Here is a 21,275-nt window from a genome sequence, read left to right as displayed (position 1 = left end):
TTTGATGGACTTAGGATTTTGTAGACCAATATTCCATGCATTAATCACGTGTTAGACAAGTGGATAAATACTATTGGATTGTACAAACTACGAGACTAAGCCTACTAGATTGATACCTTAACATCCAATGAAAACACACCTACCACATATTTGTGTGTTAAACTTTCTAAGAACACGACGAGAATATATAAACTTTGGCAGACATGTCAAGCACTTACGAATCAGAGGATGCTATTTCTTTAAAACGAAAGAAGTATGACCTGCACTTTCAGCTTAATGTTTTTGCATGCGCTAAGATATACAACAAAGCAAAAGCTGGAAAACACAAGGTTCCTTGTTCGTGTGCCAAAGATTGGCCCAAACAAGAACACATCTTGAGGCTCAGTTAAAAGTGCCTTATAATTTCTCATATAGCAAGCAACTCTAAAGTGTGTCGGGCAAGGACGTCTTTTTATGACAAGGATTTTGAAGATAAACTCATCATTTAGACTAGTCAGCAATCTCAAAAGAACCTCCGCGTCGGTGTTGATTTAGAGCGAAGGGCTCACTTTGTCATTATGTGAAGATTTCTAAGCAAGCAATAGCTGGTTGAAAAGGTTTTTGCTTCACCACAACTTTGTCTCACGCCACCCAATGATGAATTGTGATGAGGAGCCGAAGGAATACGCTGAGAAGATCCTTAATTACTAACTATTCGTCAAACAGATGTTTCGAGCATCAAACTATACATACACCTAAGATGCAGACGAGAGAGCGGGCTATTTGGATTACTCGATTCCCTTATTTTCAAGTCTTAACTGTTGAAAATAAAGGAATCCAAGAAGTAGCTGTGCAAACCAGAGGTCACGACAAGTTACTCGTTGCATTAATGCTGACAGCTTGGTTTAACTAATTTAAATGTCAACCATTTATATAGCTAAACAACAAGGGACCAATTAGGAAGACATTTAACAAGTTTAAGATTACCCTTGGTAGAAAATGCTGGTCATGCGGCTAGCCCGAATGCTACACCCATTTGGTAGCTCACAGAGTTACCGAGAAACCAAATGTAGAAAGTGGATAAGACAAAAATTCATCTACCAATGGTAACCATGATAGAAACATTGAGTGAGAGTGTGCAAAATGATTACATCAGCCATATTCTGATAACCTAACCAAGGTCACCACTAAATTTAAACAGGATTTTTCCTCATAATTTAAACTTGTTGGTCTGCTTACCGCCTCTCCTTTCAACATAGCAACAATGAGCTGAAGGCTTTGGTATTTGGTTATCATAGTTGTGAGGTTCTTCTCCGTCTCTACGGTTAGATTTACATCCGAATTGTAGTCAACAACAATCTTGGTATCTAACCCGATGGTCTCATCCAAATCAACTGTAGATTCAAGTGAACCCTCACCAGCTGGTATAACAAACTCTTTGTTTTGGACCTAAAAGGGGAAATACTACATTGACATTCAATCCGAATCATTGGAGACTAAAGCATTAGTTCAGTATAGCAGGACATCAACTTCTACACTAGGCAACAGAACTCTTGGGTGAAACTTAGCCTGTGATGCAGACCTATTCTGAATGGGTGCATGCAGTTCATCTAGTTACTGATGTCATAGCTTTGTATAAGTAATGGTCAGCTTGTTGAGGCAGTACAAAGGCTATAACCTACAACGCTAAAACTCAAGCTGTTAGTTGACCATCTAAAGTCTCGCTTGATTTGCAATGTTTATTTGAGATCTGCAGATACACTTGTTCCTGTGTCAGATAATACCATCCATTAGCCTGGGCATGGCTCTCGTGGGGATTGGGAGAGAGAGCCTGGGACACATAGCGAAAAAAAGGTAAGATAACTTCGGCAAAACGAGCGACATATGTTACATATGACGCTCAGACGGATACTAATGAAAGCGTGTCGATAGATTCCGATCTCACGATATATTAGATTTGGCGCGTTTAAAAGCCCATCGTCACGGTAACATGACTTGATCTAGTGAAAGGCCCTATGTTTTTGATAGACTGGGTAGTTATGCAATACACCGTTTGATAACAAAACGATAAGAATCGTAGGTTACTATTCTCTTGCGTTTTCACGTTTGTGGTTTCATTTCATTTACTGATAAAAAATGGAGCAATTCAAAAATCATCTATCAAAGTTAGGCATAGTCACGCTGAGACCAAAACAGTTTCAAGCTTTACAACATATTATCGTAGGTTTTGACTAATTTATAGTTCTTCCTACTAGCTTTGGAAAGAGTATTTGCTTTCAGATGGCACCGTTTTGCAGTGGTAGGTCCGAGTTGTTCATAATAACTGTCGCGAGTAATCACAATACTCGCGAGTAAAATAAAACTGAGATTACTTTTTACTAGATAAACTTTTCTTTACTAGCAGCGTGCGATTCATTTTTGTTGTTCTATTGCTATTCGTTTGTATTGTTATTGTGAAAATATTTTATTCAATTGATTTAATTTTTGATTACATTTAAATCAAAACTTAATTAATTAAACATATGAAATAATATAACTCCCGTGATTGATTTATTATGCAACCAACATTTCATACTTACCAACCAGCGTTTGTTTGCTGCCAATTCAGATTAAAAATAATACATAATACTCGCGAAGATCATAAAAAAGACCGTCACATGATACTCCTTCGGAAATAACGATTGTGATATTAGCCACTGCAGAAGTCGACTTTTACAGTTGTCTTCCCCGCGTGTTGCTATGTGTCCCAGGCTCTCTCTCCAAATCCCCCACGAGAGCCATGCCCAGGCTAACCATTCATGTACAAAGACTGCTAATCCCGATCAACACTTTGGAATGGTCCTTATCAAGATTTTGCCAAAAATTGCTGGAACTAGCACAAAAACAATCTGATAAAAACATCACTAAGCATTTTTGTGATGGTTGTGATGTCAACAAATATGAGAAACTTACTATAAACAGAAAACTGGGAATCACAACTATTTTAGCACACAAAATATATCACTTGTTTGCAGATAAATCTTATGAGTAGACTTTCAAACCTTCCCCTATGATGGATTGATTACAGCATAACAATGATTTAATGCTAATATACTTTTTATGTAAAACTAATGGGAAGTGGGGTGATGCGAACAGTTCAATTTATTATTTTTCTACAAGTCTTAGTACTAAGGACAATAAAACCTTCGTCAAACATTTGCAATCAATCTTCCAAATTGCCATTCTATTAAGTTATGATGCAAATTTGTTTCATGCTAATGACAATAGCTTCTGTAGTGGAAAACTTCCTTAGCAACTAATGCAATGGAAATATTGATTCAAACTAAAGATTGAATAACTCGGCGCAAAACTATTCGTATAGTTATAAATTGTGTCTTTCTTTTCCATAATACATATATCAGCGCACCTTGACACCATTATTGTCTAACTCGGTGCAAAACCTTAGAAGTTTATTCAAACTGAGAGCGAAGGATAGAAAGTCAAGTAAACCAATAGAAGTTGAACACCTCACCGATGACCAACTCATGCAATGATAAACTTTAATAATTGTATGAAATATCTTGTAAATAAATACTTGACACAAGTCTTACATAAAAAGACACTTAGTGTAGTCTTTACTTTAAACTCAGCATGAAATGGTAGAAATCCTAACCAATTTAAAAGCCAATCAAAGAAATTCACTCCCAGAAGAGAGGAGTCGTAGTTGCTCTTGAAATTACAAGCAAAACAAAGATGACCGATCCCGATAATTTTTTTAAATGTTTGATCCAATTTATGGTATAGTGGAGACAAAATTTTTATAAAACTAAATTATATTTTGTTGGATTTTGTTGGAAAGTCACAATAAATACCTAAAGTAATTACATATACCATTTAAAACAACTACATGTACATTAAATAAAAATAAGCAAAAACTGAAATACTGTTTTATATAATGACTAAATCAATAACGTAAAAAGGTTGGGAGACAAAAAACATGTTATTCATGCTTATATCATAAAGGGATGAAAATGCAACCATTACTTTGGCAATGACAGTTATGTGCCTATGTTTGGATGCCAGATGTGTGCCCATTTTTAGATGCCAGATGCGTGCCTATGTTCAGATGCCAGATGTGTGCTAGATACGTGTTGTATATTTTATTTTAACAATGGGTAGTTTAAAAAATAATTGTTTATTACCAAATTCTTTTATTTAAAACATTGTGATATTTTGAGAAATTCTTCTTGATGTATAGCAAAAATATTTTGACTGTCGAGGCATATATCTACCCAAACCAAAAGTCATATGTAAAAAAAATCTAGGGTTTGACTGCGAGCAAAGATGTTTCTTTTTTTACTCAGATAACCAAAAGGAAGACAGTCGGTCGTCTAAGAAAAAATAAATGAGAGGACTGAGGATGATTTGATAGGGTTAAAGAGTGTTCACACAGTAGCGATCTAACCAGATCATTTGTAGGAAAAAACTCACTCATCAATAGATTGATAAGTCTTTGGTACCGCCAAAAACAAGAAATGGCAACAACATAATACTGGACAGTTAGGGTGACAAAATCACTCACGAGAAGAAAACACTTTGCAACCAAAAACAGTGTGTGTAATTACATACACTTATACATTTATCACCCTCATGCAAGGATATTTTTGTTTGCTTTGTTGAATGTCAGTTGCCATATGTTTTAGGCAATCACTCTACTTATGTGAATAACAGCATAAAATATATATTGACTGATTAAAGCAACACAGTGACCTTTCCAAAATGTTTCCGTGTGAAAAGTGGTAAATCAAAACTCCATCTCATTGATAATTTGGCACTTCATCAAATTGATAAAGGTAGGCTATTAATAAGAACGCTATTGTTATTAGAAGCATACTATTAAGGCTTATTATAGAGTAACGTACTATGTTGTCGGTTTTTTCAACGCTGCACCCTCTAGAGGCACTCTCAGTGAAAAACTGTCGCAACTCTTGCTGGGAGAACACATCACTCACATAATTCTCAGCTCCGCCAGTTTCTTTTGCAATTCCAACTAGCTGGGCACCTTGGCTGCAACAGAGCAAAACAGTAAAAAATAATTTGCCATAATTATGTAATTGTAATTTACACGCTAACACATGAAGTTAAATTGAGAAGATACATTTTCTGTCTGACTTTATTTTGTGTTTTACTTTACCATATATCCCTGCGTACCCTAGGACACTTATATTTCGCTAGTATTTAGTTTCGTAAGTAGCATATAGAGTAAAATTTCGCAGCAACTTAATTTTGCAGCTCTGATGAGTGCGAAAATATAGTGATGTGAAAACAAATGCAGTGGAACAAACATAATTAGATTCCTCAGGTTCAGTTCACCGATAAAAAAAATTTTCAATTTGCGACTAGTTTGTAATTGTGAACCGCAGGTAGAATGGTGTGGGCAAAGTCGATAATGTAATTTGATCGCTTGCTGCCATTTGTTTCTTGGACTATCATTACAGGCCCGTATTCCCAAGGGCGGCTGAGCCGCCCCGACTTTTTCACGGCTAAGTACAGTCCAACTCGGATAACTCGCCCTCGGATAAAATGTAACATTTCATCTCAAACACAAGGTTAACTAGAACGGATTTGTTTGGTCAGTTCCAACGCAATGATAAATTGCTTCAGATAACTCGACCTCAACATCATTTATTCGAAAAGTTATTTGCCCAACGGCCATGGGCACGATTTTTATCGCTGTAGAATATCACTTCATTCCAAGCCATAAAGACAAACATTAACTTTTAGTAGTTCTTAGGCGTCATTATTATCATCAACAGCGGCAAAATATTCTTGTTAACGACTTTTAAAAAGGTTTGCAAAAGATCAAGTTTTACCAAACACCCGCTTGGTCATGTCCCATCGAAAGCGTAAAAACCTCCGAATGAACTTAAAATAAAATCTGCAAAATTGATCCTTGTTAAAACGCTCAAATGAAAAAGATTTCTTTTTTCTGAGCGTTTTAACTGCAGTCAAGTTTTGCCTATTTTAGTTTAAAAATGTCTCATCAGTCACATCACCTAAAACACAACGAATCTCAAAAAATAGAAAAATGTTGATACTTTCTGATAATTTTTTTTAAAACTTCACACAAGAGACCCGACTGAGGCCCTACATGAGAGAAACCTGGTGGGGTGGGGCTTACATCGCCCCCTCCACACCCTAGGTGTTCATAACTAGTCGTCTAACATTAGCTGCCCCAACTTGCAACCAGTGAATACAGGCCTGACTATCAATGAACAAAGCTATTTAATTTCGCGTTTTTGCTCGTTCGTTATGATAGGTTAGTTTCGTACATTCGAAAGCGTGAAAGTTAGATGAGGCGAATACATAAGTGTCCTAGGGTATAAGCTGATTTTAGATCACAGAAAATGTACCAAACTGGACTCTGATTGAAAGCAAACAAGATGACATTACGCTAACACAATTTCAACAGCTACAACTCGAGTTTCAAAAATTTTGAGACATTTTTTATCGTTATCGATAAGAGCAGAACATAGCATAATGGTTACCACACTGCTATCATTAACTCTTTTGCTACCAAATAGTATTTTTATCGAGACAAAATTTCACAACATCTGGTGCCATAAAAAGGCGTTTGTGTTTTATGATGAGTTCAGTCACCTTTTTATTCTCTACATACTACTGTGGTTGACAAGTTGAGCATGTGCTTTGTCGGATTAGTAATCCCTATTACCACAGATTATGGCATTATTATTACTGTTAAAATAACTACTCACCGTCATTACTGCATTGCCCAATAGATAATCATTAGAACTCTATTGGTCTACTAGTTGTGAAATCTATATAGCATGAAATCTATATAATGTGTCTGATCATTATGAAGAACCAGGTATAACAGCTTTTTACAGAGCGAAACTAGGGTCAGCGTGCGATGCAAACATGTTTTCCAATGTGCACCGCAAACAGATGATTATATCCTTTAGATTAAGCGGGACCCAATAGGCTAAGTATACAAATGCTGACTAATCAAAAACGTTCTGTAATAAGCCTACAAAAGTCACTCTACTTCTGCAAGCTTCTGCTTTGATAGGTATTTACGGTCTGTTACAATTTATAAGGCTTAAACATGAATTCTTATGAATTCCCTTATTTTAAGGCTGTTTTAGGGCCTTTAGTGGAGACACCAGATGATGGCTGGTGTCAGTTTCATCACCTTATCACTGACCAGACAAAACTGAGTATATTTCTATCTGAAAAAAGCCAAAATAATAATTAGAATATTATTTGGATATAATAAAAAACTCGATGAAGTCTGGGCAAAAAGAGGCAGCTAAAAACGTTTCATAACGGCATAATCTGGGAACAAGAATTACCTTCAAGGAAAAATAAGAAAATGAACAAAAAACAACGATGTTTTGGTAAATAAGTTGAAGGTTGACTAAGGATCAACTCAATGTACAAATTTTCTGACAAATACAATGAAAGATTTAAGTAAAACTTTACCTTAGCATACTACATACTTCCAACATACGATGTCAAAAAACTTCTCAGAACATTAAAATTTCATATTTATATGAAAAATTCACATCTAAACTAATAATAAATATGTGAACACCTAAATAACTATGCTCTTCAAAAGGAGCTGCAATTTGATTGGAACTATTACCACATAGTTACGCCAATGATATTTCCAAGACACCTAGGAATTTCCCAGGTAGTGCGACTTTATAAGAAAAATAACCCACATATTTGAATGAATCGTTTGCATCGGCATTTTATCATCTAGCTTTAACTTGAAGCAAATAAAAATTGTTTTGTTACCAGACAAGAAGTTTTTGATATTTATGAGCTTACATAACGAGCTGTCTATGAAAAAGTTTAAAATCTCGATATCTACCATAGTATTCTTCAAATCTAAACAACATTACAATATCATACTTAAAAGAATTAAAACAATAACTTGCTATGGTAATGAGCCTGTCATAACAGTGTTGCCAGAGAACGGAAACATTTGCTTGGAAATGAATGTATAAGTAGATTACATGTAGTAACACTGTAAAAAGTTATATTATCTGAAATGTTTCATAAACAGTTCAGAGTTATACCATTGGCTTTTGTATACCTGTTACAAATGAGAATATCTTTGTCAGCATATAAACAGTTGTTTGTGTGAAGAAGTGTTGTCATGGTTGTTCAAAGGACAGTACCATTGTTTCCTTGTGAAAAAGGCAAGCAATGATCAAATTGGCTGCCACAAGGAGATCAAAAATAACATTCAAAAGTTTTTTAGCAGGTAAGGTATTAAAGATAGGTCTTTTTTTACCCATAAAGCACTGTATCAATCGTTATTCCGTCAGCTTTTATTGGGCGAATGGCACTTCCAACAGTTCCAGCTCCGTCTCCAATAAGTAATATTCTGCTTTCAGCAAGCCTCGCTCCCGCATAGTTTCGCAAAATCTACAGTATTGGAGAATAATATACACATTTTGATAGCATCCGTATATATTTCAGATTGATCGTGTGTAAACTGTGAATCGAGCCTTTATTCAAACACACAAAAGCAAAATGTTTGCCAAAAAACTAAGAAACTTAAAGGTTGACTTGCATCAAAATTCACATTACAGTTATTTGATATCAAAAGATTCACCGTGTCTTACTCTGTTGTGTTGTAGGTGCAAAACATGTGGGAATGCGATTACAAGCTCTTAAAAGCTAAAAAAGGAACGGTTAATCGCAGCCACACGAGACCGTCATAGTTTGGATTCTCTTTCCAAAACGGCTCAAATGTAACGTAGTTGTGGGAGATGGTTTCTGTTTACACTTTCATGCAACCTTATTCGTTGAAATATTTTCACAAATATACTTCACGCATTCAATAAAACCATGCCTATTGTTCTTGCGCGTCTGTTTTATCGTCATTGTAATGCTGTCACTTTTGGCAGTGATATCTTATAACTTGCCGTAAAAAATCAATTAATTTTTTAACCTTACCTCGAAGGAGTACATATCTTTGTCTGATAATCAAGACGAGCCTGTTGATCACCTGTGATAATCGAAAAGTGCTGCAAAAATTATTTGCGAAGTATTGGGTCACATGATCAGATTACGACTTGACGTTTAGATCGAGCCGAAACAAAACTGTAAAGTAGCGAGCATCTATATTTGGTAAGGAGTCTTCGATAAAACCCGAAGTGTTTTTATTGGCCTTTCAATTCACGTAAGAACATCACGTGACAAGACAGTAACCAAACTGTCATGACTACGTCTGAGAAATAAACACATTCCAATCTACGGCGGATTTTCGTTTTTGAGCTTTTAAGAGCTTGTAATCACATTTCCACATATTTGGCACTTACAACACAACAGAGTAAGACATGGTGAATCTTTTGATACGAAATAAACTATAATGTGAAATTGTTGCAAGTCAACCTTTAAGCAATGTAAGACATTTCCTTCCCATGATAGACATGATTATTTTTCTTCCAATTCACCCAAAATTGTAAAGTTTTGATTTATCATTAGCAATGAAACATTATTTTAGCTGTTTCTACTAACTAGCAAATGGGTGAAGTTTTGTAATGAAAAGTTTGCCAAAAAGATTTATTATATTAGATCGTTTTTAATCTGCAATTTAAATTAACACAACTATGAAAAACCTTTAAGCAACAATTTCAGTGACACTTTCAAGTTATTGTATTAAATTCAGAATTATACAGCATTCTGAAGGGCAAAGATCATAAAACAATTGTCAATAATATATAAGTGGGCTTTTACCCGTCGGCACTCGTTGAGACCAATTTCTATATTTGTTCCACCACCTGCTGAACGTGGCAGAGCAGAAATAAGATATGATCTGTCAGCAGAACTTGTTATTTCTCTCATGTCCGCGTGTAAATGGGCACTGCTTTCAAACGAGACAATTCCAACTGCAGTTCCTTCCCTCAGATAAGTCAAAATATATACACTTGCTGAATCTGTCATCGCTCCAATTCTGTTTGCGGTCTGCAATACATCAACCTTATGAGCTATAAACAATGACAAGCATATTATTGTTTGGAAGTAAAAAGTAGATTTGAGACAAAACATAGCTGCTTGTTTTCATCCAAAATAGCTATCAAATATTTGATATCATTAGCACATTCTAGTTATCAAACCCTGAGATCATGGCTTGTCAATAAAACAACAAGCATTGTACACACTTTTATGAAAGTACAAAGCCTTTAAAATTTGGTTGAAATTCGGTCAGAAATAAAAATGCCTAAATTTGTTGCCGTTTAAAACAAAGCATCACATTACAGTTACACCTTGACATACGAGTGCCCAACATACGAGAAAAAGATGATACGAGCAAATTTTCGAGCAAGTTTCTGCCTTAACATACGAGAAACCTTTCCGGTACAAGGATATAAACTGGTTCTGGGTGGACAATACATGGCCAAGTATGCGAAAGGCCACTTTTGAGAACGGCATCGCACAGCACAGTGTTTCTTGTCAATTCAGTTTTAAAAAGTTTTGAACAGGTCGGCGCTAAGCTATAGCGAGGCAGAATAGCGACAAACCAGAAAAAAATAAATATAAAAACCAAGACAAAATTAGAAGTAAATTTACCGTAAGATTAAAACTTATTTTACAGTGTGTTTAGTAAGCTAAATTCATCCAGGTTAAATTTAAAGATTAATCTATTGTACAAATTTTTACAAAACTATAGCTACCAAAGATGTTGCCATCAAGTCTCCCACACGGTCCTTTTAGCCACTATGTACATCTATATATATTTATTTATTGATGTTGGTCATCTCTCTGTCCTTTGGTATGTCCGGCTACAGCTATTAAAATCTTGGAATTAAACTTTCGCATTCTTATGGATATGAACTCACGGAAATTTCAACCATTAATTTTCAATCCATGCGCTCTACCACTGAGCTAGACAAGGGTTATTGATAAATGATGTTATTATATACCATTTAACGTATGCACATGCTAAATGACGTATTATTTGGAACCCTATGACTTCTATCAACTCTATGAAACATGATGCTCTTTCGTGTTTCCGTGAACTTTTATTTCCGGCTTTTCGTAAGGTTCAATTGGTAAATCGCGGTGAAGGTCAATACTGTTCACGCAGACAATTATATTATCTTGGGTAAGATTGGCCTCTACCGTCTCTCACTGTTCGATCAAACAACGACAGTCCGGTATCCCATTTTCAAATTTGTACCAGTGTGGAGAGGTGCCAGTATGGTTGAATTCAAAGTTTTGATGAATATCTTTTGCTGGAACAGTAACCTTTTTATACGCACACTTCTATGCACGAATTGTTGTTATCAATTCAACATACTCAGAATATTTATTTTGTTTTCTCAGTTTGTATTAATTGTATCATTACCAAATCAGCTTTTATTGTAATTGTAGCAAGACAGACTTAATTTAGCTATTATTTGCTAAATATTTCACATTTACATCGAAACCCTTTTATAGTTGTTTTATTTTTTTCAATGTATTTGACCTGCACAAAACATTTTCCTCATGATATGAAGTTTGAAAGTTACCATTGTTTGACAAAGTTTGAAAATATTTACAGTTGTCTTATCTTCTCTCTTAAATTATTTCAACTACACAAAAAACTTTTCTCATGATATGCAGTTTGAAAGTTAGAATGGCAAATGTTATATGTTAAATACAGACAAACCTTCTGTGCAAAGACTTTTTTATTACCCGGGCAACGCCAGGTAGTACAGCTAGTCACTAGCTGTTAGTGTATTAAGCCCATATATGTCGCATATATAAGTTCCCATATACGTCGCAAAGCACCGGCGACAGCACCGCAGGCTATTAGCGGTGAAATGAGAACGTACGCGCCGGTACTGCCGAAGACCGCCGGTAGTTGCCGGCAGCAACGCAGCTGTTTACCGCCGTTCAAATTTTGCAAAAGGCAGCAGGTAAAATTTTCCCGAAATAAACTGTACGGGTAAACGTCCCCATTATAGAAACGGCATGGCGAGCGAACATTTTATTTGATTACGCAATTATGTTTACGATATTATTAACGATGTGGTTTTTATGTGAACAGATGCAACGAGCCTAGCGTCGCAAGCATTTTGCTGCGCATGTTACCGCCTGAGTCTCGCAATCGATACGGGAACCAGGCTTTAATAAACGAGGTGAAGCTCATAACTCGAGGTATGACTGTACTAGTGTTTTGAAAAACGCATGTCTGAATTTAGAGACTCTAAGGAAGCGGAGTCAACCAGGTCTTCCGATTTCTGTTAGCAAAATAAATTGGTTTGCCAATTTCCATGAACATGGAATGTCGGAATATATTTAACCTCTCTGTCTTGAATTTAATGTTGCTAATGAAATGCACAGTTTGTTTTCAGTGTTGGTCCTCAATAACCATAGTAAGTGAATGATCCCTGAACGAAACTCAGACTGAGTCTATTTTTATCGTTATCGAGTTTTACTTTCTTATAGAACAAAATCGACCTGCAAGCACAATACACTGCATGTCTTATAGACTACATACACTCATGCTTCCTGAGACATCCAGACAGAGGCAGACAATATCCTGAGAGCAAGTCTGTACAGGTGCAGCAGTAGTAGTTGTGGCAGTTGTAGTGGTTGAAGTCGTTGAGGTGCTCGCAGTTGTGCTAGAAGAACTGGGTATGGCTTGTGTAGAGGTGGTAGGTGGTACAGTCACACCGGTGTATGGCTTTTTTACAATGCGAAACAAAGGCTGAGGGGGCGGCACTGAGCATTGGTTGAGGGTGTTGCAGTCAAATGCTACAGAATCAAACTGTGAAAGTGAGGGTATTAAATTTCAATCCTTTAACATAATATAATCTTACTTTCATGCGTGTTTTAGCTAGTATCATCAGTCTACATGTACCATATTCGCTTGCTTTTCACAATTTTTGCATCATCGTAGGCTTTTTTAAATTTTACCAAAGGCATTAAGCTACTACATGCATAAAAATGGCAGAATGATGAATCGATGTTACACACTTGTGAGATGTGACATAGTAAAGCTCACCAAAATCTGGATTAGCTAACATCACATCCCAAGCACTTCTCTCATTGCAGTTTTTGTTCTGCAGGTTTCGAGCTAGTTTGTTGTGAGGAGTATCACTGTCCTCCCTGCTGTCACAGAATTCAACAACCTGCCACATGGTGGAACAATTCATAAACAATTTTTTTTATAAATAATATTTGATCTTTCTCCAAAATTCAACTGTACATTGTTTTCTTCAAATAATCAGTATGTGAGTAAAAAAGATTAAAACCTACAAACGCATTTGGATCGTTGATACATCAGTGTATAATGAATGATACCTAAAAACATATTTGAAATTCAACAAAATGAATTCCAGATCAAAATTGGCACAAAGAAGTATAACAAAATGCATACAGCATGAAAACATAGACAATTTTAATAAGTACACCAGCCAGTGTGTGTATTCACAGGTCTACCAAACGTGAGCAAGTGTAACATTCAGCCTAAAAAAGACTTAAAAAAACCAAAGGACTGGTGATTAGAACACATTAGAGATACCCCGATTCTAATTTCACCCGCCGATTCAGATACCGATCTGATATACCGACTCTTATTGAGAAATGATCCGATTCAGATATTTTGTGTTGCATAGATAATTGTTCATTTTATTATGCAAATATAAATATAATGCAAAGAAAATATAAATTTTTAATGTATTAATATTTGTTTGTATTTATGGAAAAAAGATATGTTTATATTCGCATACTGACATATCGTGCATCTAGTAACAAAACAGTCCATGTTTCTTGTAATTTGTATTTAATAATGGTAATCACTGTTAGTGGTACAACGCTCTCTGTGATAATGAAGTCTCTCTTCTATTGCTGAACAAACTTCTGCACCTGTATAAGTTTAGAGCAAATCAATGTTTCTTTTAATTACCGTTAGAGATTCAATTCTCTCAATGAGAAGTACGTCTTCTATCACTATCGATGTAGCCAGTCGTACTGAAGAGAGACTCACTTGCCACAGATGATGGAGAGCAGGCTAAATACCGATAAGCCACTGAGGTTATTTTATGCGGAACAAACTAGTGCTGGGCACGAAAAATAAAACTCGTTCAACTCGCGGGTTTATCTTCTCTCGAGTCTCAGGTAATAGAAATTTTGAGCAATTCGATTTTGCGGGTTCGGATTTTGACTGGCGAGTTCGGGTTTTGATACACAAATCCGTCGAGTAGAGTGGACAAAAACTTGGTCTATTGCTCCCTGCGCTCTTGGCTGTTTAACAACCTGCCTGTAAATGCTGCGAGCACAAATATCAGTTGATCAAAATAGTGAAAAGTAATAAATAAATTGAATAGAACTATAATTGCATTGTAAATCTTAAGATATGTCTGATGTTTACAAAATTTAAACATAATCCGTATCAACAAACCCGATACTCGAAAAACACGTTGGCCAAGAAGTACTCGTGCCAAGTACTGCCAGCTACCCGATGCTCGAAAAACTCGAATGGAAGGGAGCGAGTCTAAACTCGTTGGTCAAGACGTACTCGTGCCCAGCACATTACAAATGATACATCGTATCGTCAGGATGAAGAGGGAGATAGGTAGATAACTTTATGCAACGACTGCGCAAATTACTTTCGTAATGCTAGTAAATAGAAATAAATTGTGTGGATTTTGGTCAGGCTATTATTAATAGACATGAAATAAATTGTGTGGCAGGCCTGGAATTCATTGTGTAAAAGTAAGGAACTTGCAGATGATGATTTTTATTAATGTATCAGGCTAAAATACTGTTTTTTGCTAAATAGTTGATCTGTAAAAGAAGTAGTTGATCTGAAGTTTGAAATTTTTTAAGAAAAGATCGGCCGATACCGATTCAGATATGTAACACCGATATCGGCACCGATACCGATACTAAGATAGGGGCAACTCTAGAACGCATGATTGATACACCTTTAGCTTTTCATATGCCACCGCACTCTGAGCTACAATTGCAAAACTAAATATGATACACTCTCCGCTACTTTGGCAAACTAGTACCTGCACTGAAGCAAGACAAATAAATAAACTACTAGCAAATGACATACAATTTTCTCTCATCCAATAACTTACATTATCAAAGTACTCATAGCTTAAAAGAGATGCAGTCCCGTGAAACTCGGTGGCTACAAAATCACAATCTGAGGCTTCCTCTCCAACACTCCACTGACAGCCTGTTGCATTGACCGGTGCAAAGCTGGCTCCCTCAGTGCACCTACAGAGTTGTGGTCAATTTATTTGAGTTCATTGTTTTTAATTACTCATATATATATATATATATATATATATATATATCTATATATATATATATATATATATATATATATATATATATATATATATATATATATACTTAGTTTATACCTCATATTATGAGGTATAAACTAAGTTGTAGGTGACCAATGACACAAAATAAATAGCAATGTGTGCATCAGCCTTAACATATTAAAAACAATTGCAAATACAGTAAAACCGGTCTTTGTGAAAAACTCTATGTGTGCAATTTTAAAGTTGCACACCGCTTTTTGGTAGAAATTTTGCTTCGACTTATGAAAGACATTTCCGGTTATAAAAAGCTGTTTGTTAGTTTGTTTCATGGCTTTTCATTCATACATCATAGAAAGAGTCTCACTCAGATCCTTTTGCTAGCGAAAGTCAGAAAAAAACAAGTGTTTTGTTTTCATTTGTTATATAAGTTGGAATTATCTTGTATCGCATACAAAGTGGGACAATTTTTGTTTCTAGCAATTCAAGTTCTGCCTTCGGTATGATGATTGTTTTAAATATTTATACTTACTTTTGTTAAAACATTTATTATGAGCAAAACAAAGCCATGACAGTAACACAACACCCATATCTACTGACCATTATCCTCTAACATCCGATAGTTTTTTTCTTGGCCTCATCTCGACAGCCAAAGGTAAACTAACAAACATACCAGTTCATAGTTTGTATTCATTCTTTCTCGGTTATTTCTATTCGGATATAGACAGACAGTAGGATGGTTAGAAAATCTAAAATCCAAAGAGATTTGGTACTAAAATATAAAGGACTCTACAAAGGCTCGTCAGCATAACCACAAACTACCAAGGTAGATATTGGACCCTTTAACAAGCTCAAAACAGACAAACGAAATTTGTGAATAGAATAAAAATTAATAAAATTTTCAGATATCTGCAAAGTATTTGATGTAGTACATATAAAACAAGATGTGGGAATAATTATCATCCTCATGAATAGTTATTCATCATTAGCAAGAAGCCAACAAATTACCCAAATAGTTTGACCAGCTATCACCATGTTGAAACGCTTTACTGTTGACAATAGCATCAGGCAAGGCACAAAAAATAAGAAACGGCAATGACATGATCCTTCCAAGAGCATCATTCCCAATAAGCTTAATTTTTAAAAAAAATTGGTTTCTATGAAAAATAATTTGACAAAAAAAACGGTAATCTTCAAAAATTTCCGCTATATGATGGAGAGGTGACTTGTATCTAAAACAGCATGATGCAATGTTCACTGCAGGCTCTTATATCTGGTAGCACTACTAGAACACACTTTAACTAAAACATTTTGTTAAAGTTATAACTTCCAAAAAATTTAAAATTAAAGTGAACTTGAGGAAAAAGAATGTTATAAGACTTTTTAAAAGTAATAACATCCATGAAGTGGATAATGAGTAAATCGATAGTGATGAACAACCAAAATAGGTTAGAAACCGCATGCAACAGCTGGGAACCTTAAAAGGGAATATTTATAACAATGTATTACATATGATCTTTACTGAATGTTCTTTTCATCCCCACTTGTGTGAGGCATCATCTGAAAGCACAACGGTGAAGTGTTTACAATACTCACCCAACAAGCTGTCGATACCCATTGTGCCAGTAGAGCTGTGGCATTTCACCATCTGCTATGGAAATATCTTCATCGTACACTCCCCATCTGAGTTTTGCAAATTCTTTCGCTAACTTTTTTGCTGGAATAAGAATGCTGAAAACTATAAATTGGTTCCCTGGTTGGTATAATTTAGTAGGTATTATTTAAAAACAAATTATTAGACTAATACTTGACCTAGCAGATATTTTAATCATAAACTTTTCATCTAGAAAACTAATGGAATAATACAATAACTGCCCCAGACTTCACATAGTTGAAAAACTACAAAATATGATCAACCTTATTTAACGTTGTGTTAATGATTTTGGTATTAAACCACATATCGATACAGGCCTAGCACTATGCTTATAAAAATAAAGATCAAAATATAACAGTATTAGATTATATAATTTCAACAATCAATCGCCAGCAAACACCGATGGCATTTTGCGTAGTTGTTGTTTAACTAGTACTATTGGCTGCATGTAAGGATGTGAATGTGGTTAGCAAAAGGGTGGGATAATTGTAGTGGTGAGATTGTGACAATTATTTTTACGTTTAATGGTCAGGGTTAAAAATATGTGCACAGTATAGTTTCAAAATGTTGCTAACGAAGGTAAACAAGTAGCTCATTCGGTTTATGACAGGTTGTGTAGAGAATCATGACTGGTTATAAAGGAGTGATGAAACATAGCTTTTAAACAACCTAAAATAAAATTAAAAACTTACATTTTATCCGTTGGGAAAAGAGACCCATTTATGTTTCGCGAATGACATACTTTCCTTCGCAACATGTTCGGTTGATAATAATTATAAAGTAAAGCGATTTTGTTGAACCGCGCTCGGTGAATGAGCACTGAATCTGCTGCTGAATCCAAAAATTAAAAACCGATTGGCCTTGCCGTTAAACTGCGATGTTGGCCCGTTATTGCGGAGGCGTTAGATATCCTCTCAAACTTTACCAAGCTTATTAGTTATTAGCAATTAGCTTTAGAACCTCAACATTAGGAAATGATTAAGCGCCCGCACCATTAAAAACCTTGCCGTTTGGAAACTAGGCCAGTGTGTTCTGCCAGTTTGAGCATTGATTACAATAAGTATGTGAATAGACGCTGTGCGCCTAATCTAATTACCACGAAAACTACGTAATCTATTTTGTGGTAGCTTGTTATACCAATACGGCAGAGTCGTTTTACTAAAGAGTTGGCAAAGTGGGCAGCTAGGCTCATTCATCATTTTGCCAACACATAAGCACCTACAATTAAGCGAGGTTGACATAGTTAAATTGTTCATGAGAACTACATTTATAACAAATATCCAGAGTACAAATCATATTTTTTATAAACTTCTACAATAACAAAAAACCATGTGAGAAAAGTAGCAATTGCATGAATCTTCTGGTTTTCGGAATATGCACTTGAAATGAGTTTGATCAATGATATACAGCCCCCGGGGGCTGTATATCATTGGTTTGATCAATGATATACAGATCAATGATATGTCGTCCCGGAGGAACCATCTCGGACGACATCTCTTCTACCGAAGAGATTTCCTAGAGAGATAACCCCTTCAGGCGAGTTACCCTAAATTGTTTTGGAGAAGGATTCTCCTTCAAAGATGTGAAGTGAACATGCCATTGCTGTTTATATATTTTCTTTTTCCTACAACTTTTGATGTAACTGATCTGTTGCTTTGTTTTGCTGTTTCATTATCAATTTCTGCAATTTTTGGTATTGTATCTTAACCTTTAATGTTTTTGATGTTTTAAGAGCAAATCATACAAAATGTTTACTTTTGTTTTCTTTTTCCATCATCGTAAATAGAAAACCTTTTACTAAAATTAAACATGATCTATATCTACCCGTTTTTATTTATAGTATCCAGTATACAGTACAGTTTATGGTATAAAATATTGAAAAAATACTTTACCAAAATTGTTTTCTCACCTTGGAACGGATTAAAATTTACATACATTTATTCTAATGGGAAAAATTGTTTCGGATCTCGAACAACTCGGTTTTCGAACAACCTTCTGGAACGGATTATGTTGGAGAACCGAGGTTTCACTATACTTGAAAATCTAAAGTACAACTGAAATATCCTGATGAAAATCTTCTTTTCAGAGTTGATCTATCTTACTTTTTAGGCCTAATATAAACTTTCAATTTTTCTTTGTAGCTGATTAAATTAGGAACTGTCACTATCAGTACTGATAAACAGCAGTCAATATTCGTCATACAATATTCTCATAGATAAACTCATAAAATATAGCTTATCCATTTTAGCTATGGATTATATATATGAGCAATCTTTATTGTGGTAAGTCATTATGGCAATAGTCATATTTTACAATGTTTTCCACGATGTGCCACAGCAAGTAATTTTAATAGCCGTATTGAAAATTAAAAAGATTAATAAGTGGTCTCACTAATATAGTAATGTTGGAATTGAAAACATAAAAATTTAATGTTTTCAATTCGATTTTTCATATTTAATATGAAAAAAGCAAGCTTGAGGATTGGGTATTAGTAGGCCCTTATTGTTTAAACAAAAGTGGCCAAGTTTAAGCTTTGTAAAATAGCTCTGCATATCTATTACAACAGATTTCCTGTAATAAAAACTAAAATATAACACAGAAATGTTGAAATAGATAAGGCTGTATACTGGATGTTATTAATAGTCAAAGAATAGTAGGTGTAGTTTGAGTTTTGTTTCAAAAGATTGCACAGGAAGTGTTCTTAAACGAGTGCAGAGGCTATTAAATCTATTTAGTAGGTTACTGTTGAGCTCGTTGTGGATTACGGCACTCAGTAATTTAAATCTGGTCCTGGTCTCTAAATCATTTTTTTTCAGTTTTGAAGCTATAGCTGAGATATTTAGGGCAGTATTTGTTGAGTATTGAATGAGCAGGGAGGCGGGTAAAGTATTGTGACAGCTTAGGTAAGGGAAGAACACCAGTAGTGTTTGTTATTAGGTTGGTAGGTGGTAAGCAATGGTTGTTATGGAGAATGTTTAGGTCTTTGCCTATTAGTAGCAAAGATTTGTTTGTAACAAAAATAGTGTGTTGGTGCTGGAGGGTAAAACACATGAAGGCCGTGTATAAGATATGCATAAATAGTAAATAATTATTAGTAGATAGTAAATAGATAATAAATAGTAGATATTATAGTAATATAGTTTGGCAGTATCAGAGTTCATAAGATGACAAATGTTATAAAATAAATAAAGGTTAGATGATATTTTATTTGAAATGAATTAGATGTGGCTCAGCCACAATAGAGAGTTATTGATGATAAAACCACATACAGTAGACACTCCTATAATATATAACTTCTATAACGTAGATTCCTAATAATGTTAAAAATTTATGCAAAGTTTTGCTTCGTATTATGTAAAAAAATTCAATATAACGTAAAAAGTCAAGTAGAAGCAACTTCTCAAAGTCGATTTTAGTGGTAACATCTCTCACTGTACTTTTGAAAAAAAATGACATGCATATAGCATTATGTCTATCATATAAATGTATACAACTTTCATGGCATTTCAGTTTGTTTGATAGATCATCAGATGTGTTGAAAAAAAAACAAAGAATAGGTAGCTCTATATTGTTTACAAATAGTGTACTTAGAGGCGATCGATTTGTGCAGGTGTTAAAGCCTAGGTCTATTAATCTGAATATCACAAGTTAAGAGTATCGTCGAAAGTTATCTTTTATTCTAACCTTGACCCCTGAATACAGATAAGTAGACACTACTCTTTTTATAGTAAAAATACATTTTTGTTTTTCTTTATTGTAAAGCTATAAAATATATGTTGTTAGTTCTACTTTGCAGAATAGACTTTGGTGTCCAGAAAAATGAACAAATTGTTGTAAATGGATGCCAAATGTGTACGTTCCCCATTAATTTATCGAAAATTACCGCAATCAGAGTTAATGAACCCAGTGAAATTGATCAGAAAAAGAAGACAAGTTGTCAATGCAAACTAATAATATTACAGTTAAGATTTAGCCAACAAATTGAAGAGTTAAATCTAGTTTTTTTCTTTTTGTATGGCCAAGGGAGTGAGTTTGAAAACATAATAAAATACAGTGTAGAGTAGGCGGTTTACATGCATTATTCTGTTCGTAAAACATATTTGAACAAATTAGATTAAATTAAAAAGTTATGTCTAGTTTTAACGTTATGAAAGAAATGTAGGTTAAATTATATTTTATTTGAAAGGAATTAGATGTGGTCTAGCCATGTTAGAGTCGTTAATGACAAAGCCAAGTACATGTAATTTAGAAGTGGACTGTGGTGTTAGGGTACTGTCCTTTATTGAAATTGTCAAATGGAAATTCTGTGCTGGATTTACTAAGAGATTTTGAGGGACATTTGATTTGTCATGCACCAT

At 34.9% G+C, this 21,275-nt stretch overlaps 1 protein-coding gene across 3 annotated transcripts in view; it reads right to left on the bottom strand.

The window, feature by feature from the left end:
* Nucleotides 1-21,275, bottom strand: part of LOC137387006 (calcium-activated chloride channel regulator 1-like) — a 261,390-nt gene that overhangs the window by 24,892 nt on the left and 215,223 nt on the right. For 2 of the 3 annotated variants that reach the window (XM_068073282.1, XM_068073283.1), the window contains exons 5-12: nt 16,860-16,980; nt 15,072-15,213; nt 12,989-13,115; nt 12,482-12,738; nt 9,733-9,960; nt 8,282-8,415; nt 4,881-5,025; nt 1,219-1,428 (exon numbers count right to left, since the gene is read on the bottom strand). In XM_068073282.1, coding sequence (XP_067929383.1) covers nt 1,219-1,428; nt 4,881-5,025; nt 8,282-8,415; nt 9,733-9,960; nt 12,482-12,738; nt 12,989-13,115; nt 15,072-15,213; nt 16,860-16,980 — 1,364 coding nt within the window. Of the gene's footprint in view, nt 1-1,218; nt 1,429-4,880; nt 5,026-8,281; nt 8,416-9,732; nt 9,961-12,481; nt 12,739-12,988; nt 13,116-15,071; nt 15,214-16,859; nt 16,981-17,609; nt 17,750-21,275 lie in introns of those variants that run through there. The other variant, XM_068073284.1, reaches the window with a different exon arrangement.

The sequence above is a fragment of the Watersipora subatra genome, chromosome 2 (assembly GCF_963576615.1).
Source record: "Watersipora subatra chromosome 2, tzWatSuba1.1, whole genome shotgun sequence".
Lineage (NCBI taxonomy): Eukaryota > Metazoa > Bryozoa > Gymnolaemata > Cheilostomatida > Watersiporidae > Watersipora > Watersipora subatra.
The sequence above is the reverse complement of the archived record's forward strand: the minus strand, read 5'-3'. Positions and strand labels throughout refer to the sequence as shown.